General features: G+C 39.9%; 1 protein-coding gene across 7 annotated transcripts in view; it reads left to right on the top strand.

The window, feature by feature from the left end:
* Window positions 1–23,597, top strand: part of cdh18 (cadherin 18) — an 854,880-nt gene that overhangs the window by 779,830 nt on the left and 51,453 nt on the right. For all 7 annotated transcript variants that reach the window (XM_062977606.1, XM_008114216.3, XM_008114218.2 and 4 more), the window contains one exon: window positions 990–1,126. In XM_062977606.1, coding sequence (XP_062833676.1) covers window positions 990–1,126 — 137 coding nt within the window. The remainder of the gene's footprint in view (window positions 1–989; window positions 1,127–23,597) is intronic.

Below are 23,597 nucleotides of genomic sequence, written 5' to 3'. Positions count from 1 at the left end.
GTTACTTCATTGGGGTCAATGTTGGTGATCCAAATCAGTCATGCCTGTTCATACTCTTAAGTATCCTATATGGATTTTGATTCATGGTGCCTGTCAAGTTTTGCTCCTTGAATCAAAGTGTATTCTTTCCTTGTTCTAGTTTACCAAGTTCATGCCTCGTCTTTTGGGATTTACTCTGCCTTGTGTTTTTGGATTTTACAACCTTGTGATTTATTCTTGTATCTTGGAAGTAGTGGACTATTGCTGATGTTTTGAAGACATCTTTTGAGACTTTAACTTTTAATCAGTTGGTGTGGTGTCTTATGGTCAGAGAGTTGTAGCTCTGTGATACATTAATACTCATATTTGTAGTTTCACCTACTTGCATTAAATCAAATATGTCCTCTCTAGGAATTTGTCAGAAACATATTCCTATTAATATCCTACTTTTTAAAAGAAACTTGAATCCTAGTATTCCATAAAATGGAATCCCAGGTGTGTTCCAAGTGCTATGATTTAGTGATGTGAAAAAGACTTCAGAAAAATTCCTAGCCTGAGGTGAATACTTTTTTACATTCTAAATTCTAAGCAGTAGAGTACAAATAACATGATAGAAGATATAGGAATTTTCTTTCATGAAAGTACCATTAAACTGTGGTTTACCATTAGGTGCAAATTTAGCCTCTTTGTGCTTATAAATGTAATTTGAGTAAGGTAAGAGATAAATGAAGACATCTCATGGGTACATTCTTGTAATCAAAGCTGTGTGCATACTAAATGAAAATTTTCTCTTGTCAGTATACAGTCTCATCCAAAATTACAGAGGTCTTCTGTAGCACTGCTTTTTAAGATTCCTTATCCAAAGGGATTGAAGCCAAGATTATGTACCCAGTGAATGTGATTTGCCTTTGAGCTAATGTCTCTCCTGTTCCACCACACAGATTCCAGGGGCTGGGAAATTAGCTTCATTTTTTTCCCTAAGTTCAAATTCTTGTTCTTTTCTTTTTTAGATATTTCATTGATCACAACATTGAAGAAGATAGATATTTCACCATTGATGCAAATACAGGAACCATTAAAACTGCCAAGGTTTTTGACAGAGAAGAAACCCCTTGGTACAACATCACTGTCACTGCTTCTGAAATTGGTAAGTAACGAGATCCCCCAAATTAAATATCCATATCATGCTGGCACACAAAAAGGATTGCTGAGAGGGAAAGAACACATCTTGATGATTTTATTTCAAAAGCCCATACATTGTGTTAGTAATGCTTGGAGAAATGGATTATAGTGACGTCTAGCACAAACAGACATGACCCAGGTCTCTCAGTGTTCAGGATGGAACATACAGTAGAGTCTCACTTATCCAACCTTCGCTCATCCAATGTTCTGTATTATCCAAAGCAGTATGCCTCCCGCCTGGATCCACAGCTGTTTCTCTAGGCAGGCAAGGATAACAGATTTTTTAAAATCGTCACAAGATTGAACTGTTTATGGATTTAACTTCTGATAATGTTGTTACTATAAGTTGATTTTATAAAATTCTATCTTTATTTGTAGTCATTTTTTAAGTAGTCAATGTTTTTGTAGTCAATGTTTTCAATACATTGCAATGTTTTGGTGCTAAATTCGTAAATACATTAATTACTACATAACGTTACCATTTATTTAACTGCTTTTTCTGCCAATTTGTTGTAAAATATCTTTTGGTGCTTAATTTGTAAAATCATATTGTAATTTGGTGTTTAATAGGCTTTTCCTTAATCCCTCCTTATTATCCAACATTTTCACTTATCTAGTGTTCTGCTGGCCCTTTTATGTTGGATAAGCGAGACTACTGTAGTTTGTGATGTGCTTCTTGCCTCAAGAACATATACTTTAGGGTAAAATATCTTTAAAAATAGGAAAAACATGTTTATACTGTCTATTTTATGATAGAAATACATTAAAATCTGGTCTTCATATACAATTCTTGTACATGTTTTTGAAAATATACTGCATTTTTTTTAGAGATGAGACAGAATAAAATTTTAGTGTTTCACAGCCTGATTGCCTTTTTTGCCACTTGATCCCACAAAAAAAGAATCCAAGAAACGTGTGAATGGGTGGCTAGGCCTTAAATTGCCTCTGCCACATCATGTGTTGCATCTTGGCACTTCTCAACTGCCTTTTGTCTGTAGAGACAGACAACCAAATAGTTCCCTCCTCTGCAGCACCATTCGCTGCACAGGTCCAGGTACATAAAGTTTTCAATTTAACTGTTGCAGATGGCTGATAATTTTGTTTAGTTCATTAGGCTTAATTGGGTAAGATGTTGCCAAAATTAGCAAATATCATCATAAATATCTTTGAAACTTCATAAAAATTCTTGATGATAAAGTAATGAACAATAATAAGAAATATCACACATTGTCTTAGTACAACTGCAATAACATTCTGTAGTCAGTTGATGTGGTGAACTTGCCTAAGGCTACTTAATGTGTTCATGACGTTTAAACCATGAACTTCCTAGCTCACAACATTGACCTCATACTGCAGCAGCTCAAAGCTATGTATTGGGGTTGCCATTAAAATACGGGATATGACATTTAAAAGTATTCTCACTGCAGTAAAGATTAAGACCCATATAACTATTTTTGGAGGTCTCTACTAATAACCTATGAAATTAAATGTCAAAAAGCTTCTTAAAATTTTATTAGGCCACTTAGCAATCAGAGTAAGTAAAATACAGCCAGAGGGAATAAATTGACTGATATCTGCTCTGTTTCAGTCTATAAATAAAAAGCGAGTTGAGAGTGTATCTTTTCCTTTCTTGAGTTTTTATGCATATTCTTTACATATATTTTCCTTCTGTGAAATGGACTCAGGAAGGGATACTTTTTACTAAACTGCTTTCAGTCTCTCCAATTTTTATGTGTAACTAGTATGCATGCCTTTCCTCCCTGCCTAAATTTCTAAATCCTATCAAACCATTAACTGAAGCAGAGCCGGCCCTAGGTATTTTTCAAGTGTAGGCGAACAGAATTTTGGTCCCCCTCCCCCCAACCAATCACTGAAAAATAAAAGCGTTGGATAAGCGAAAATGTTGGATAATAAGGAGGGATTAAGGAAAAGCCTATTAAACATCAAATTACATTAAGATTTTACAAATTAAGCACCAAAACATAATGTTTTACAAGAAATCAACAGAAAAAGCAGTCTCGACTGCGCCCCCATATGTTTTGCGCCCGAAGCGACCGGTTAATTCGCCTCATTGTTGGACTGGCCCTGTGAATGGGATTTACCCATGTTTTGATTCCCCCTTAGTGTTTAAATGGGTTGACTCTAGTTGGAACTAACCAACAGGATTTTAGACAAAAACCTTTGGACCCTTAGATAAGATATACATACTTAAACACTGAGAAAACTTTCTTACTTCTGTGGAACTATTAGCAATATACGCTGTTCAGTGATGGTGGGAGAGAGATTAGGACAAGGAAGTACCAAATCTTGAATGTGGGAGATTCAGGGATAAGGCTAAGATAACATTTGAAGAGCAAGGTGGCTGGTTTGCAAGAATGATTGACTGTGTGAAAAGAAAAGTAATGATCAATGCAATTTGACAAGGATGGCCTCTATTAAGCTTCTTTCAGCTCCTTTTTAAAAATTACAATTTGTTGCTCCTCCTCTCACTTTCTGTTTCTGTCCTCAACTTACTTCAGTTGCTTGCAAGCTGAATTCAAAATGCAAAGAAGTTTCAATGGCGAACGACATTAAACCATCAGTGGGGAGAGATGAGATGGAGCAGAACAGTGAGGTGGACAACTGCAAACAGGGCAGGGACCATTTGTAATTCTTTTGTTAACCTGGTGGGCTACTGGAGTGTGCATCAGCCCACCCACAATAATGATATCACTTCTGGCTGTCATTGCAGCTGATTTGGGGATAATTATTTTACTTTTGTGTCTATTTTGGAGACATCTGGGGTTGGGGATTAGAGGAGCAAACACTTGTCTTTTTAGGCAGTTTTAGGAGATATAAGTGTCCCAGAATCAGCCCAATTAATAAGAGGGGCCTGGGGGAGGGCTGAGGGATTTCAAGGGGGTACCACAGCTACATGCAGGTGTTTCAAGTGGCTCATGGACTGCCTACCTCTGCAGTAGGCAAAACCAAATTATAGTAGTTTGTGTATTTTTCCTTGTTAGTATCACGCTCTATTTGGACCACACTTTGATGTTCCTTGGCCACACGCTTTGCCACATCATGAAATATTAAAGTGTATGTGTTTATTACATATAAATATTAGATGCTTGCAAAATTCATAAGTTGCATACATTATAAATTTATACCAATGAACTGTACTTATGATACAAAATTGAGCCCCTCCTCATTGAAACAAAACAGTCCCCTTGGGGTTCTGGAATGAACATTGTTAAATTTCGTGAATATTTCATGGATGTTTTTCAAAGTACTCTCTGAGATAAAAGGTGAAGGAACTGCATCACATGCTTTTTCTCAGCCAATTACAGTTTGGACTTCAAATCCCAGGATGCCCTGCACCAGCCGAAAATGGCAGCTGCATCTGTTTTTTTTTCCTGCAAGTTGTGTCTCGTCTCCTCCTCTTAGTAGGAGAGACAATTTTTTTTTATAAAAATCCTAAAAATCAGTGGATGAGTGGATCTTTCTGAAATATGGCAGGAATGAAGCCTGCTCCTCTTCTCTCACTGTGGAGAAATTCCAGGGGGTACTGCTTTCAGTTTTTATATTTAAAAAATTAAGGCAAAATTTTTAAAATTCTCTAAACATCACTGAATGTGCAAATTTTCTGAAACTTGGGGGGGGGGAAGAGTGCCCTGCTTATATTGTGTCATTGTAGAGAGATTCAAAGGGAAAGCCCATGTAGTACGTTTATAAAATAATAATAATAATAATAATAATAATAATAATAATAATAATAATAATAATAATGTTCTTTGTAAAAACTTCAAAATTATCCTAAAAGTGAATGGATGACAGAAACATTCTGAATCTTGGGAGGCTTGGAGTGGTAATTGTGTGCTATAATTGTAGAAGATTTCATCCTGATAGCCCTAAAACTGAGAGAAGGAGGAACCCCATTAGTGTCCCCATTGGCACGAATGGGCGAATAACATAACAAAAACTAATAATATTTTCAGGGTTCTGTAATACATTTGACACGGACCCTTTTGATTTTTTCAAAACACTTTAGAATCAAAACAGGGTTCGCACAAATTTTGTTATGACAAATGAAGCAGGTTTTTTGGTCATGACATAATTAATAAATATACATATTCTGTTTCAACTTTTATTACTTTGGGAAGAAATCAGATATGTTCAAAATTGTTTGCTCTCTTTACTTCTTAGATCCCATGCTGTTTCACAATGTTTTCCATGCTCACTTAGTCAAAGTATCTAATAAAATCCCATATTATCTGCTCTGAACTGTAATATATGGCAGTGTGGACTCAGATAACCCAGTTCAAAGCAGATATTGTGAGGTTTTCTGCCTTGATTTTCTGGAATATAGGGTTGTGTGCAAGAGCCCTATGGTAGCAAAATTGGGTGCATGTAAGACTTAAATACACCTTTAATAGTTGCAAGATGAGCAGAAAAAATACTTGCAAACAGCACAGGTTAGACTCCCCTTCTTCAGAGATCCTATTTCTGTCTGACGTTCACTACTATCAGACAATGTATAATGTATCTGCTTTGTAGTTCATTTATAACAATGTGATGAAATCAGGAAAATTATTTTTACAATTATTCATACTCCTAGGCTGGAGTTCATTCTTTGGACTACCTAAATGTCTGGTTAATCATGAAGACTTCAACTTCCAAGATCTAAATATCCTCTGTGCAACTCCTTCATTTTGTCTCTTTCTTCACCATCCTCTCCAAATGCAGCATATTTCCAGTTATAATTGAGCCCTAATCATAAACAGGTGTACAGCAAAAGTGAGTTTAATTAAGATTTACAAGCTTCATTGGGGCTTATGCGTGACATTGCATGCCTTGCAGTAGATATTACAGCTTAGCAGTGAAGACGGAGGAACCATTTGATACACTTTTTTGGCAGAAATAAATCTCAGTATCATCAGTCTTGTGTGCTGCCTTCCCAATACAGTCTTTATTTGGTATAGTCACATAAGCAGCATGTTGCAAAAGGACCATTAAAATGTTTATTTTATTTTGATTGAAAGGGGAAGCCATAAAATCCTGATGTAAAGCTTTTTTTAAAAAAGAGCAGTCTTTCTACAGTTCTATCTGCCAAACTGTTCGTGCATAGAGAGACATGCGGAGAATATAGAGCATATAATATATTCAATATTAAGCACCCTTTTGCTTGATTAATTTCTGTGGAAGAACTCTAAGCACATGTTTATTTATGTTTTCCATTTGAAATACTATGTGTAGGTTTGGCTTGGCCTATTTGGTTGGATCTGCAGGTTAGATTGCGTATTCGTTTTTTTTTTGTTTGTTTTTTACATACAACGTGTCATTTATATCTTTAACTTTTCATGCTCCCTTTGTATTAAAAATATAAAGATGACAGCTGCAAACTTGTAAATCAAATTGGGGAATGGACAAGGCACAAGTGCATCACTCAGAGTACTGAGCTGGTGTGTTTTTGTCACCTTTTATTTCTCCAAAGACCCACTACCATATGTTTCACCATCTGCAGCTCTTTTATAGCCTCCACTTGGAAACCCTTTGCAATCACTATGCAAGTCCATCAATGCAGGGAATACAAACAGGTGGCTCAGCACAAGGCCATCTTTCTAACAATTCCAGTTTGCAGCCTTCAAACTAGATTTCAAAGAACAAAAGATGTTTGCCGTTTTTGGTGTCAAAGCGGTTAAAAGACTTAACAAAATGGGAGGGAGGCATGATCATCTCAGAGGAAGCATCTGGGTTATGGATATTGTCATCAAAAATTTCCTGCTGTCTGTCAATTCCACCTGTGTCTTGCTTATTTTAAATGAGTTGTTACTTGGACAGTATAATTGTCCCGCAGGCCTTAAAACACCTGTCTAATGTTAAACCAGAATAATCTGATGATAGAAGTCACATAATGCACTTTTGCTTATGAGGTCAAGCAAACGTTAGCACCATAAGATGGATACGCACAACACAACATGTCAGGTAGTAGAAAAAGTAAATAAACAGTACCTTTCTTCTTGCTGAAAGGGAGCATAGAAAACTAATGCTCATGCATATAAGCCCCAGTTAACATTATGTCCAAAACTACTCAGGTTATAGGGAACAGAGTTAAATCTATGAACCATCTATTTACCATTGATTATTTAAAACAAAGCAAATACAAAAAACTAAAAAAAAACAATTAAAAATACTCTGTGTCTTAGGTTAAAAATACAGTTCAAATACAATGAATACAATTAAAATGCATTTAAAACACACAAACAAATCCCACCCCCAAATCCCATCTACAACTTCCCCAGCAATGTGCCCTTTATCCTTCCCCAAATACCTGCTGACAGAGAAAGGCCTTGATCTGTTTGCGGAAGGCCAGCAGGGACCATCCTGGTCTCTCTTGGGAGGGATTTCCACAGTCGGGAACAATAGCTGAAAAAGGCCATCTCCCTTGTTCCCAGCAAATGCACTTGAGCGGGTGATGGGACAGAAGGAAGGCCTTCCCTAGTTGATCATAGATGTCTACCAGGTTCATAAAAAGAGTTATGGTCCTTCTGGACCGGAGACGTATAGGGTTTTGTAGGTCAAAACCAGCATGTTGAATTCTGCCCGGAAATGTGTTGGCAGCCAGTGGAGCTTTTGCAACTGTGGAGTTGTATGGAGTTGTTATTTGTGCAGATAAGAGTCTAACAGAAGCCCTACAATGAACTTTGAAGATCTGCAATGCTGCCAGGTATGCAGGGATGTGTGCAACAAGGCCTACTTATTTTGCTGTCTCCATTTTAGTCCTTCACATGTAAACAGTTGCAGAAGTCTATAACATGTTCAAGTCATTGCCTTCATTTGCAGTACTACTGGCACCCAGAAGCCTAGCCCACACAAGAGAACAATTGCACTTTTCAAAGGTGGCACATGATACTAAACAGCCCATAGGAAGGGTTCAATCCATGTAGAAAAAGTCACTTTGTTGAAGAGCAAAAAGGAGAAATTTTACATTTCATCAATTCATATCCAAACCCATTCTTATGCACTTCCTAAACTGCATCTTTAAAAGATATAAAGTGCACACAGCTCAGAATTGGTATAATTCAGATTTGGTATAGGTTTTCCCTTGGGTTAACAGAAATGATGACTAAAGGACCTTATCACAAAGGCCTATGGATTTGCCATGCATTGTGGCAAATCCGTGGGGTCCTGGCAGTGGGCATGGAGAACTCGTCACTCCACACCCCACATCTCCTAATTCATCTCTGCCCCCATCTCACAGGGGGAAGTGATGAGGCCCGGCTTTCCCCCATTGCTCTAAAGGCAACATGGAAAATTCTCAACATCAGAACATGTATTCTTAGATAGACTTTTTGACCCCTTGGCATAAAATCTTAAAGCCTTCCCTTACATAATGGCCTGCAATGTGTGCAGGGTAAAGTTTCTAAAGAACCTCCAACTAATCCAATATAATTGGACTGGGTCCCTTATGATAGTGGGAGGGGGGCACCCCTGTTCCCTGCATACTGACAGCTAATCCCCTTGCCCTCCTTCAAACTATACCTTAGGATAGTTCAGAAATTTGCAAGACTGATCTGCACAGGCACCCTGGACTCCATATTTCCAACATAGACAGCTTAGAGCTTATTGCTATGCTAACCACACACTGATTATTTTAGAAGATATGACTGCTTTCTGACCTCTCACCTTCTGTTGGTTGAGTAGATATCACATTTTGCAGCCGCCATAATGGCTTCATCCGATCTCACCTGGGGGCAGGGTTAATTGCTGACCTCATATGGAAAGCCTCATTGGTAAAGTAACCAAGCTGGAACTTCAAAAGCCACATAGAACATATAAATTATATGTGTTTACTGGAGGAGCAAAAATACCCTACATGATTGCATCCTCACAATAAATTCACTGTGGCTTTGTGTTGCCAACACACCTAAATGAACCAAAATCTGTTTAGTGAGACTCAATGCAGCCTTTTAGCTGTGACAACAGACTGCCTAAAAGAGACTTTCTCTAAAGCCTCCAGTCTAGTCAGAAGAGCTGAAAACTCAGGAGGCACATGCTTAGATAGCTGTCTTTTAACTGGACCCTTACCCTTGGATCTTCCACTACTCTTTCTGGAAGCCATTCCTACAAAAACTGAACTAACTACTGAGCCAAACCTCAAACCAATCACCCAAGAGATTGACAGCCACAAACAGGCATAGGACCCATCAAAATGTCACAGGTTTACCTAATACCAAGTGGAAAATGTAAATATCTCTTACCCTGTTTTGCTGCATTGATGTTCACTTTCAGTCTCATCATACTAGCATTCATGGATTCACTTTAAATCCAGTTTCTGCCTCCTGAAAAATTCTGAGGTTTGTAGTTTAGTGAGGACCAGGTCCTGTCTGGCTGAGCAGTTTAAAGTCCCCTCCCTAAACTACAAGCCCCAAAAGTATGCAGCCAGCAGAGACTGGATTTAAAGTGGATTCATGCTCTAGTGTGATGAAGTCCTAATCTTTGGACTCCCGGGCTTTGGACAGCCGGGCTGTGGCGCAGCTGGCCAGTAACCAGCTGCAATAAATCACTACTGACCGAGAGGTCATGAGTTTGAAGTCCAGGTTGGGTTAAGTCCCCGACTATTAAATAGCCCAGCTTGCTGTTTACCTAAGCAGCCCAAAAGAAAGTTGCATCTGTCAACTAGAAAATTTAGGTACGCTTTATACGGGAGGCTAATTTAACTAATTTACAACACCATAAAACTGCCAGCAGCACATGGAAAGGAATGAGGAAGTACAGCATTCAGTGTCACTCGTGGATGATGAAGCAACAGCTCCCCCTGTGGCCGGAATCGAGCTTACCCTCATGAAGCTGGAAATGTTAAATTTGCCTCTGTGTGTGTCTATACTGTATGTTGTTTGTCTGATGGCATTGAATATAAATACTGCAAATAAATAAATAAATAAATATCTGGAAGCACTTTGGGTGAACGGAGCTGTATTATGATGATACCCTATCCCAGAACATTTATTTCAGATTGGAGTTAGGTAGTTTATTTTCCCAAAAAGATAGCAGGCACACAGAGCAAGGGATGTGAAAATACTGTGCAGAGAAAAAGATCTGAGAGTAACAACGATACCTGAAGAAAGAAAATGTCAGATTACCAAAGGCTTTATTAAGCTCTGACTTCCTGAAATACAAAAGTGTAAGAAAAATGACCACAAGAAAGGTGGTGTCTGTCTGAACACCAAGCTTTGATCTCTACCTATCTTAGAAAAGGGGTTTGAGCAGCTGCACAATTTTATAAGACATTTAGAATCCTCAAGACTGTAGCCATGCAGAGAACAAAGAAAGAAAGGAGTAGGTTATGCTCCCCTCCTTTTTAAGCTTGTTAAGATTGCTTTTAAAATATATAGGTATTTTTCATTCTGCCTTCTGATGGGATGCACTATATCAAGAGCTTGCTGATGAATTTTATATGCTGTGCACCAGAGGAATTGAAAACAATTCAATGGAAATGTAGTCACTACAATGGCTCAGCAAGGTAGCAATGTTTTTGAAGACAGTATGAGGCAGGAGCAATGAATTCTAATCAAAACAAAGCAAACAAAAATGCAAAACAGCAGGCAGCCACTCTTAGCTATGTTTCCTAGATGGAGACAGGTCCATTTGGTTGCTCACATAAATTATTTTGCAAAGCTAAAATGATGATATATGGCAGCATTTCCAGCTAGCAGGGTATGGTGGGAACAGGTTCCCAGCACCTCTGTACTGCACCAGGTTAGGGAAGACTTACTCAGTGGGAAGATTATGGCAATTTTTTATAGAAATCTCTGCTTAGTCAAGGACTCAATGTGTGCTGTAAACACATCTGTAGTTTTAGGTTCCATATTATTTTCAGCAACTCTTTGCATACATTATTTTGCATTAACCATTGTATGCAGAGGCGGTCCAACCATAAGGCGAAATAGGCATTTGCCTGTGGCGCCATCGTCCCGGGGGCACCATCGTCCTGGGAGGAGGGCACCACTCTCCACCTCCTTCTCTTTCGGGCCTTCCAGCGGCCGCGCTGGGCCTTCCGGCCAGCGCAGACCCACCTTTGCACCACGCAAGCCCACCTTTGGGGCCTTCAGAGATTGTGAGGTCTGTAGGAACTTGGAAGCTAGGTATGTGGGGTTTATATATCTGTAGAAGGTCCAGGGTGGGAGAAAGAACTTTTCTTTGAAGCAGGTGTGAATGTTGTAATTAATCACCTTGATTAGCATTTAATGGCCCTGTGGCTTCAAGGCCTGGCTTCTTCTTGCCTGGGAGAATCTTTTTTTGGGAGGAGTTAGCTGTCCCTGATTGTTTACTGTCTGGATTTCTTCTGTTTTCAGAGTGTTGTTCTTTATTTATTGTCCTGATTTTAGAGGTTTTTTTTTTTAATACTGAGGGCTATCTGGGTTATCTAAGTCCACACTGCCCTATATCCCTGTTCAATGTTTAGTGCTAAATTTGCAAATATAGTAATTCCTACATGTAATACCATGTATTGAACTGCTTTTTCTATTGATTTGTTGTAAAACATGATGTTTTGGTGCTTAATTTTTAAAATCATAATGTAATTTGATGTTTTATAGGCTTTTCCTTTATACTTCCTTATTATCCAACATTTTCGCTTATCCAACGCTTTTATTTTTCAGTGATTGGTTTGGGGGGGGCGCCAAAATTCTGTTCGCCTACACTTGAAAAATACCTAGGGCCGGCTCTGATTGTATGAATGGATTTCCTGAATAATAATAATAAATAAACTTTCTTTCTACCCTGTCACCAACTCCCTGAAGGGACTCTGGGCAGCTAACAAAATACAGCAAAGTGCTGTGTATCGACAATGTATCTGGACATTTAGAGCTCGAAATGGCCAAGAATCATTATATCTTAGGGACCGCCTGATTCCTTTTTTCCATCAGTGGTCACCTCGATCCTCCCAGGAAAATCTCCTATATGTACCGGGCCCTAGGGAGGTACACCTGGAAGCTACAAGGCGTAGAGCCTTTTCGATCTATGCTCCAATTCTGTGGAACTCACTGCCTCCATATGTTAGAGCAATGTCGGAGTTGCGACCTTTTGTAAAAGCGCTCAAGACTTGGCTGTTTGGTTGTGCATTTAAGTAAATCAGATCTAATTTGCCAAATAGTCACTGCTGAATGTTTTTTAGGTTGACTGTTTTTATGTTGAATGTTTTTATATAGTGGAATGATATTTTAAATTGTAAGTCGCTTGGAGCACTCCGGCGGAGAGCAACTAATTAAGAAATAAAGTGAAGTGAAGTGAATATATAAATCTAAAATAATAAAACCACAGAATTACAACCACACACATACATTACAATGTAAAACATTAAATTTCATAAAATGCCGTCATAGCTGCGGTTAAATCAAGTCATTTCGATTGACACAGCCCAGTTCCGATGTAATGCCCACAGTAAGTCCTCAGACTAATCCTTAAAAACCTACATAAGGTAAAAGGCTTGCTTAAAAGGCCAGGTTTTTTAAGCTAGAACGGAAGGCTTGAAGTGAAGAGAAGGCCCTCTCTCTCGTCCTCACCAACAGTATTTGAGACGGTGGTGGGACTGAGAGAAGGGCCTCCACAGCAGATATCAATGCCCATGCCGGTTCATAGAAGTAGATGCATTCTTGAAGATAGGTTGAATCCGAAGCATATTTCCTGAAGTGAATAGGAAATCCTCTGGACTTGGAGCTGACTTCCATGAGAACAGAAAAATGTGCTTAAGATTGGAATAGTAAATCTGCATAGACACTAGAGAAATTTTGCCCCAAAAAGACACACTACATTCATGTATGGTGACCAGTTATATAAGTACATCCTGTACAATTTTTCACTTAACAGATAGCACCCAATAGAAATGTATCTCCTTTTTTGCTATCAAGCAGAATGGAGGGAGGTATTCTTATGCATTTCACAATATATCAAATAAGGCAGAAATGTCCACCCTCTTATGCAAGAGGGTACCCAACTACTTTAGAATTGTTTCTCATTCTATCGTGAGTTTCCATGCAGCCATCAAGTATAAAGACTTGAAATTGTGCCAAGGAAAGAACTTGTTAGACAAGTCCTCAAAGCATGTGTGCAATGTAGTCTAGGGCATATTTCTCATGATTTTAGCATCCATCTTATGTTACACTGACAATATGGAAACCCTAACATTGAACCCCAGTCACTGTATCTTGGTTCGTTGATAGAGTTTTCTGTCATTAGTTTTTAAGTCCTTGTTAACTGATTGATTTGTATGTCTTGTGCTCTTATGTTCATTATTGTATTATGTTGTAGTTATATGGTTTCTTGTTGTATGTTTTCTGTTATGTTGGAAACCGCCCTGAGTCCCTTGAGGAGATAGGGCAGTATATAAATAAAGTATTATTATTATTTTATTATGACACAGCAAACAAGATAGATATGCTGGATTTCATATCACAAAATCACAAGTCGAACACTTCCCAAGTGTCTAGGACTGTGATGTATTTTCGGATGATGCGTGCAGATTCCAGTAAGGTGGCCTTTTGCAGTTGGCAGATCGTAATTTTGTCAATGTCTATTGTTTGCAAATGCCAGCTGAGATATTTTGGCATAGCACCCAGTGTGCCCATCACCACCGAGACCACCTGTACTGGTTTCTGCCAGAGTCTTTGAAGTTCTTGAGGTCCTAATAGCGGCTGAGTTTTTCTTGTTATTTTTCATCAATCCGACTGTCACCTGGTATGGCGACATCAATAATCCAAACCTTTTTCTTTTCCACAACTGTGATGTCTGATGTGTTGTGTTCCAGAACTTTGTCAGTCTGGATTCGGAAGTCCCACAGTATCTTTGCGTGTTCATTTTCCATTACCTTTGCAGGTTTGTGATCCCACCAGTTCTTTACTGCAGGGAGGTGGTACTTGAGGCATAAGTTTCAATGAATTATTTGGGCCACATAATTGTGCCTCTGTTTGTAGTCAGTCTGTGCGATTTTCTTACAGCAGTGGAGGATATGATCAATGGTTTCGTCAGCATCCTTGCACAGTCTGCATTTTGGGTCACTGGCTGATTTTTCGATCTTGGCCTTAATTTCATTTGTTCTGATGGCTTGCTCCTGGGCTGCAAGGATCAGGCCTTCTGTCTCCTTCTTCAGTGTCCCATTTGTGATCCATAGCCAGGTCTTCTCCTTATCAGCTTTTTCTTCAGTTTTGTCAAGGAACTTTCCATGCAATGTTTTTTTGTGCCAGCTGTCAGCTCTAGTTTGTAGTGCGGTTTTCTTGTACTGATTCTTTGTTGTGCTTTGAGGAGTTTCTGATTATTGACTTCAGTCAAAGCAGGTTCTTCACTTTGCTTTACATATTCTGCCAGGGCATGTTCTTCTTCTTTGACTGCTTGTTTTACTTGTAAGAGTCCTATGCCACCAGATCTTCTAGGTAGATATAGCCGATCAACATTACTGCAGTGAATGATGAATGGTTATGAGTTTTCTTGTTTTTCTGTCCAAATTGTCCAGTTCCACCTGTGTCCAGTTTATGATGCCAGCAGTGTATCTTATGACAGGTATGGCCCAGGTGTTTATGGCCTTGATGGTGTTGCCTCCATTGAGCTTGCTTTTGAGAATTTTTCTGACCCTTTGTGTGTATTCTTTGCTGACCAGTTTTCACATGTTCATGCTTGATGTTGTCCAGCTGTAATATGCCCAGATATTTATAGGCCTCTGGCTGGTGACACTTTATGGTTTGGTCATTAGGCATATTTATGCCCTCACTTTCAATGATGTTTCCCTTCTTCAGTGCCATTGTCGAACATTTGTCCAAACCAAACACCATGCTGATATCAGTGCTAAAAATTTGGACGGTGTTAGTCAGCAACTGGTTTTCAGTTTCTATTATCTATTATTATTATTATTATTATTATTATTATTATTATTATTATTATTATTGGTCAAATCAACAGAGAGGGGTCTGGGTGAGTTCAAATTAAACCTACAGCCTTGCTTTTCCAAATTTAAGTGAAGATTGACCCCCCCCCCATGATCTCAGAAAAATAATACCCATGGGGATCATCACAGAAGGGCGTTAAAGTTCTGTATTATGGTGATTACGATAATTAAAGTACAACTACTAGGCATGTGCGATCCATGAAAAAAATGATTCAATACTCGCTTTGAAAGTAGGGGGGTGGCACTTCATTTCTAAGGTCATTTCTGAATTTTGAAGCAAAAAATCAAAACTTTCCAAAACTTCTGAATCTTTGTATGTACTTCATTAATGGCAGATGCGCATGCACATGAAGGAAAACATTATCGTCAATGGGGAAAATTGAGGGGCTTCACCCTCATTTTTTGAGCTATCCTAATGAAATTTGCTACAATAGTATAACACATTTAACACATTTACCACTGTTAGCTCACCAAATCTAAGAACATTTGACTAATCCTCAGTTTTTTGGCGAATTTTCAAAGTTTTTATAAAAAAAACATTTTTAATAAAAACAAAAATCTCAATGCTTCGAATTGGAAGGTTAATTCAGAAGCACCAAACCACTTCGGAACCCAGTTAAATATTAATACGATTAACAAATTTATTACGATTAACGACTTTTCCAATATATTTGCTCATGCCTAACAACTATGATGTTCATGGAGGATGCATTCCATGTCACCCCCATTCTGTCCTGGTGGATATCTGAAAAGTGTTTAATAGGGAACCTTATATTTTAACTGCAATTTGGTGAGAAGCATAGCACAGGGTGCATTGTAGAATTAATGCAGCTTTGCTCTACATGGGTCAATGCTATGGAATCATGGCAGTTGTAGTTTTACAAGGTTGTTATCCTTCTCTGCCAAAGAGTGCTGGTGCCTCACCAAACCACTAATCTCAGTGCTCTAAAGTATTGAGCCATGACAGTTAAAATGGTGTTCAGACTACATTAATTCTACAGTATAGATCAGGCATGGGCAAACTTTGGCCCTCCAGTTGTTTTTGACTTCAACTCCCACAATTCCTAATAGCCGGTAGGCTGTTAGGAATTGTGGGAGTTGAAGTTCAAAACACATGGAGGGCTGAAGTTTGTCCATGCCTGGTATAGATGCGCCCATAGAATAGCACTGGAGAACCTAGAGAGGCCCTCAAACATTTCTGAGGTAGGATTTATTTTTGGCATGTGACTGGAACTATTAAATCTATGGGTAATGAGATCATACTGTACTATTATTATTGCTTACATATCTCTCCCTATGGATCAAGGTGAGGAACAGCAACAGATTAAAATGCAATGTCTACAGCAGATATATAACTATATCAATTAAAATAGCATATAAAGCCAATATATATATTAAAAACAATCAATCCATACTTTAAATTCATAATGAACCATTTGTATATGACTGCTGAAAGAGACTAGTCTTTAATGCTATTTTAAATTCAGTGTATCCAGCTGTTGAATTTTTTCGGCACATTATTCCACAGTCTGGGCATGACCAGAGAAAAAGTCATCTGGGTAATATTTATGCACCTGGTTCAAATTGAAAGAAGTAAACATTTCCCAGAGTATCTGAGTTTATGGGGTGAAGTATATGAGATAATACAATCCCATGTAGAATATTAAACAACCACTTCTTGAGTCAAAGGATCATTGGCAATAACAGCCATACAATCCTCTAAGCCTTTCTGGAAATCTGAAGGTTCCATTAATCTTCAAGGGTGGACCATGCTAAAAGGTCAACCACCTCTGCAGGGACTGAAAGTAGTTTGAGGCTATATCTGCTTGGAAAATAACTTGATCATAACAATTCTGAGATGAATATGGACGGATCTCAATAGGCAAACAAAGCTGGAAACCAGACTGCTCTCCTTAGCAACGCACATTATGATATGATAGAAAAGGAGTTTGGGAGTGGGGGTTTCTCTGGAGAACTTGGCAGTAGAAATACATGCCAAGGGGCCGGGCTGTGGCGCAGGCTGGTAAACAGCTGCTGCAATAAATCACTCTGACCATGAGGTCATGAGTTCAAGGCCAGCCCGTGGCGGGGTGAGCACCCGTCAATTAAAAATAAAATATAGCCCCTGCTTGTTGCTGACCTAGCAACCCGAAAGATAGTTGCATCTATCAAGTAGGAAATAAGGTGCCACTCATAAAAGTGGGAAGGCAAGTTTAACTAATTTACAACGTTGGAATGAGGAAGTGAGGAAGTGCCATCAGAGTGGATGATGAAGCAGCTGCTCCCCCCATGGCCAGAATCGAACATGCCCTCAGGAGAAGGTAAAAATTGCCTCTGTGTCTGTCTGTCTGTTGTCTCTGTCTCGGTTCGATGTGTTTATGGACATTGAATGTTTGCCCTATATGTACATAATGTGATCCACCCTGAGTTCCCTTCGGGGTGAGAAGGGCGGAATATAAATACTATAAATAAATATATATACTGTAAATAAATATCAAACGCATTCTGTACCCTTACAAAATGTTGGCTATTGCAGAGATGTCACTTTTGTGACACACCTCACTTGGACAACATTTTTTTGAGTGCAGAGTGAGTTTATTATGACACCCTTCCCTTGGACAAGATTTTATAAAGAGCAAATCTATACTGGCATAAGTATTGGCATGGGATCACTACACTGTTGCTTCTTCCTATGCTCTTATATGAGGACATAAGCAATGTGTGAGAACCTTATGCTTGTTCACCACTGTTGTTCCACTTCACACATTGTCATACAGATGCCTTCTTTCTGAGCTTTTCATGTTACTAGTAATGGAAAATGAAACAGCAGTACAGTGGTTTCCATTCTGAAAAGTGTTCTACTATCTTCCATTTTGAGAGGCTTCCATTGGTAAAGTTACCGTATATACTCGAATATAAGCTGAGTATTTCAGTCCCTTTTTTTGGGCTGACAAAATCTCCCTCTGTTTATATGCAAGTCAAGCTGGGCAGGGCATCCTGGAGGCAGGCTCCAAAGCTGGCTTGCCTTCACCTCCATGGAGCAGGCCGGAGGAGGAAGAGGAGGGGAGGTGGCAACAACGGGTCCCCCAGGCGAGGTTGCTGGCAATCCTTATCCTCCTCCGCAGGCTGGCCATCGAGGAAGATGACAAGCAGTGGGGACAGTACAACTGTCAAGTGAGGCTTGCATGATGCCCCCGCCGCTGTTGCTGGTGATCCTCCTCAGCAGACTGGCCATTGAGGTTAAGGAGTAGGAGGAAGAAGAAGTGGCAGGGGCAACGCAGTCCGCAAGCGAGGCTTGCATGCTGCCTCTGCCTTTGTTGCTGGTGATCCTCCTCCTCAGCAGGCTGGCCATCAAGGAAGAGGAGGAAGAAGAGGAAAAGTGGCTGGGGCAGCGCAGCCCCCAAGTGAGGCTTGCATGCTGCCCCTGCCACTGTTGCTAGCACTCCTCCTCCTCCTCGGCAGGCTGGCTATGGAGGAAGAGGAAGAAGACTATAAGTGGCAGAGGCAGCACAGCCCCCAAGCTTGCATGCTGCCCCCGCGGCTGTTGCTGGCGATCCTCCTCTTCCCCCTCCCCTCCTCCTTGGCAGGCTGGCCATTGAGGAGGAGTAGGAGAAAGGGGAAGGGGGACAGGCAGGCAGGCAGGCAGCCATGCCAGGAATCCTGGGGCCCAGCACCAGCCCCACCCTGCTGCCCCAGTAGGAGCCTCTCGAATGCCTCGCAAACACATATGGCTTTCCCAGGCAGCCCCTTCCAAAGAGCCGAAGGAACCCCCCCCCCCCACACACACACACACGATTTCCCTCCCCAGTCCATCCAGAACAGAACAGTCTGCTGAGTAGACTGAGGGTTTGGTGTTTACATTGTAGAAGTTATGCAGCTTGACAGTACTTTAACTGCGATGGCTCAATGCTATGAAATTTTGGGAGTTGTACTTTTCCAAGTTCTTTAGACTTCGCTACCAAAGGCTGCTGGTGCTTTCCCAAACTACAACTTGAACCATGGCACCTAAAAGGTGATTTTGTTTTAATATTTTAATATGCTGCTGTTAGTTGATTTTGGCTTGAGAAATGTGTTTTCCCTTTGTCTGTTTTTTAAAATATTTTGTATATTTTAGTAATAAGCCTGTATACTTATTTGTATAATGGCTTTGAAATGTAACTGCCTTAATATATACATGGTCTAAAAGTATATTTGTATCTTCCTTCCTAATTTATTAGGTAATATGGTCACATATAAGGGGCCCCTGGTGGCACAGTGCATTAAAGCGCTGAGCTGCTGAACTTGCAGACCAAAAGGTGCCAGGTTCAAATCCCGGGAGCGGAATGAGCGCCCGCTGTTAGCCCCATCTCCTGCCAACCTAGCCGTTCCAAAACATGCAAATGTGAATAGATCAATAGGTACCGCTCTGGCAGGAAGGTAACAGGGCTCCATGCAGTCATGCCAGCCACATGACCTTGGAGGTGTCTACAGACTACGCCGGCTCTTCGGCTTAGAAATGGAGATGAGCACCAACCCACAGAGTCGGTCACAACTGGATTTAACATCAGGGGAAAACCTTTACCTTTACTATGGTCACATATAAGTATATCTGAAAAGCAAAGAAATGAAGTCTCTAGTCACCATGCATTGGACTAATTCCTATTAATAGTCCTGACTTGAGAGGACTCATTGAATATTTAAATTTATCTACATCAGTGGTTCTCAACTTGTGATTCCCCAGATGTTTTGGCCTTCAACGCCCAGAAATCCTAACAGCTGATAAACTGGCTGGAATTTGTGGGAGTTGTAGGCCAAAGCACCTGGGACCCACAGGTTGAGAACCACTGATCTACATGTTGACTTACCAGTCTACATTTTTTCAAGGGGACATTTCTAATTAGACTAATCAGATATTAATGCTTGTAGCCATATGAAAAATGCAATGTATATTTTAGTTGAGGCTATAATTAACCAATCCTTAACAAGAATAATTAACATCAGTATAGAACTTGCAAGCATTCAAAGGGTTCCATGTATATTACCTTTGGTTCTAAGCCTTAGGAACACCAATGGTTGTTTTGACTAAAAACCCATCACCTTTCTTTGCTGGCTATGTTGGCTAAGCTAATAGAATGTGATTGGGACAATTCGAAGGTCACCAGTGTCTAATTTTTCTTTGAAGTCTTACAACAGTGATGGGAAACTGTTTTACCATTGCATGCCACATTTTCCACATTAGGATCTCAGATTAGCCCTAAAGGTCCCAGAGTGAAAAGTGAGATAAACATGAAATGAATAAATGAGTGAATAATTACTTAATGGTGTAAGCGACCACAAGTAAAAATAGGCAAGCCTGTCCCTTTTCTTTCTTTCTGATGTTCCAAATCCAAATCCAGGGCTGAGCAGTCCAGTTTTTGTTATGTATGCATCCTTTCAGTATTCCTGAAACAGCAAATTATCAAATGATTTTAATGCCTGATACCAGGTAATTAAAGCAAATGAGTTCAACCTTTCATTGTTCAAATTTCATTACAGGATTACACTTCGAATAGATAATGCACAAATCACTTGCACACATAATTGTTACAGCATGTTAATCACCTAACCCTCTTTGCATTTGGCAGAGAATACTGGATGAATGCCTGCACAATGACAGTGCTAATGTGACTCTTTTGTTGGTCCTAATGGCTAGGTGGTAGTGGAGTGCAGAGAGAGGGAGTCAATCTTTGGTCTGGTTAATTATTTCAAGGGCATCATGCATCCAGTGCTGCTGTTTCATGGGGTTTTCTTGCTCATTCAGTTGGGCAGTTGATGGTTGTGCTCACCTCAAAGAGAAGAAGAACTAGTGTTCCATGAGATGCTACCTCAGATATCCAAGAACAACCTGTTCTCTTCTTCCTCAGCCAGAACCGATATTTAAATGCAGCAGATTTTTATTACTTGAGGCTGCAGTGAAGGGATTGCATTGTTTAAATGCCTACATACACAGACATTCCTTTCGAGGACTTATGAAATTTTATGAAATGCCAAAGTTACTTTATTTTTATGAGAAGAGGAAATCTTTACTGACAAATACAGCATAAAAAAGTGATGATATTCAAGTCAGAACTCATTCCATTGCCTGGTCATGGGGCAAATGGGGACAAAACACAGTAAAACACAGGCAACAAATTTTGAAGTCCATTAGCAACAGTACAGTAACTTCTACTGTTACTTTCAAGTTGTTTTGTCCCCTGTCCCCACAAGGTCAAAGGGGGGGGGTCTTCTGTCTGCATTGAGATCACGCCATACCATTTTAACTAACAACAGAAGTAGTGACTAAGGACCTCCTCACATGGGCTTCTTTTCAGGGGCAGCAATGGGGTTTTTCAAATTTATATGAAAGAAAATTGATTCCTTGCAAGGAGGAATATATTAATTTTTATAGAAAAAAAATGAGTATATTCATTATATTGTGAATGCAACAGCTTTATATTTCATTGTATATACTACACATTATTATGTAATGACCATTTTTTGCATATACCTTTGTCTATTGAAACAAGTATTTTTAAACAAGTATACATTTAAAATATACCTGAGGGTGCCTGCCACAGATGTGGGTGAAATGTCAGGAGATAATATTCTGGAACATGGTCATACAGTCTGGAAAACTCACAGCAACCCAGTGATTCTGGCCAAGGAAGCCTTCAGCAACATAAGTATATATTTACTATCAGTCTTACTGTTATACCATTGGAATAATGGCTAATGGTTTTTCAAGTTCAGTCACTGAGACCTACAGTTTTCATCACACCCATTACGAGTACTTCTGGGACAGCTTTGTGGCCAAACTGGAAAAATGTCCCAGCCGCCGCTGAAAAGAAGCTGGTGGTGCACAATGGGAGGTTCCCTGTCTTTCCATAAGGAAAGATGGGTTGAGGCAGCTTAGTGAGGATTTTTTTTCTGTCTGATGAGATAGTGGGATGCTGGGACAGGTGCCTATGCCCCCTGAACGGGCATATGGTCCCAAAGGTTGCTCTAAATGCGAAAGAGCCATCTTCTTGATTCTGCACCCTGCTTTACAAAAACACAGTTTGCAGATCAAAGGCACTGGAAGCTAGAAATGGCAGCCTAGCTTCCAATGCCTATGCATATGAATGCTTGCCTGCTTCTGTTTGGAGAAGTGTGAACCTGACTTGCACTTCTCCTTGGGTATCACAGTCCAGAGGCAGCAGGAGTCCAGAGTGGAGCATGTGACTCAGAGGAGCCCCTCCCTTGTTTGGGAGGGGAGAGAGGAGGAGGAAGAGGAAGATAGAGCAAGAGCAAGCAAAACAGCAGCTATGGGAGCATCGCCTTCTCCTCCTTCTCCTCCTCCTTACCTTGGCTTTATCTGTCAACTGGTGTGTGTTTGTGTGTGGTGACGGGAGATCTCTCTCACTGGAGGTGAGGGGACACCATACCCCGGGACTCTGGGGCTAGGTAAGCTTTCCACACAGTGGGACATGAAGCAGGAGGCAAGTCACCTTCCTGGCTGTCCTTCCTCCCTCCATGTGATGGAGGGAATCTGTGACAGAGCAGGGCGTGGGGCGACAGGTCCCTATGCCCCCTGTGCAGGTGCTGCCAAATTGCAGCAAGACATCCCAATTCCAAAGGTGTGTGTAATGGGATCCTAAGACAAAACATAAACCTGTGGCTCTAGCATCATCACTTTACTTGTCTCGTGTGGTATCTAACACCTTTGCCTGATGAAGCCAGTAAAGCTTTAAAATGAGACATTATTTGTGCATTTTAGTTGGACCAATGAATATATCATTGTTTTTTTTTTCCCATGGCCAACAGGGCTAACCTTAAATATTTTTCTAGGATTCAGTCAGTAAAGGCTAGAGTACCAGTAACATCAATTCCAGCACTGGATGGTCTCCATTGACAAGGAAACGCCCATGGGAGCCATTGGCTTTTTCTATGTACAAAGATATATCACTTCCTCTAGACATATTTCTAATGTAAGGATTCTGTTTCACTAGTGAGGAAGGTGATTATTGATTTCTTTCACCCACCATTTCTCCCCTTGAAATGCGAGAGAAACATCCTAAATAAAAGAACAAGGAAATAGCTTTCAAGCACTTTACAGGCAACTTGTCTCTTGTATACAGGCTATAAAAGGGCTACTTATCTTCCTCAAAAGTTTACAAAGACTGGACTATACATTTCTTGTCCACAAATGTACTATCCATCATCTTCATATAAAATTTTATTAAGACAGATGCAAAAGTCTGATTTCAGCAATACTAGTGAATATCAAGACTGCTAGGTCACTGATTTCCAGTCAATATAATTGTAGAAACTACAGGACAGGAAAATGGCAGAATTTCATAATATGGTACCAGTAAAATAATGAGCTAGATAACGTTTTATATGTGCATCTTTCATAATTGTAAATGAATATTGTGACCTTTTATATGCTTTGAATCCAGAGTCCTTTAAAATCAAATCATGGTGGTTGTGGTGGTGGGGTGTAAATCAAAGTTCACTCTTTACCAAAAACAACTGTTTTAGTTTCTGT

This window comes from Anolis carolinensis, chromosome 4 (genome assembly GCF_035594765.1).
Source record: "Anolis carolinensis isolate JA03-04 chromosome 4, rAnoCar3.1.pri, whole genome shotgun sequence".
Classification (NCBI taxonomy): Eukaryota; Metazoa; Chordata; class Lepidosauria; order Squamata; family Dactyloidae; genus Anolis; species Anolis carolinensis.
The sequence above is the reverse complement of the archived record's forward strand: the minus strand, read 5'-3'. Positions and strand labels throughout refer to the sequence as shown.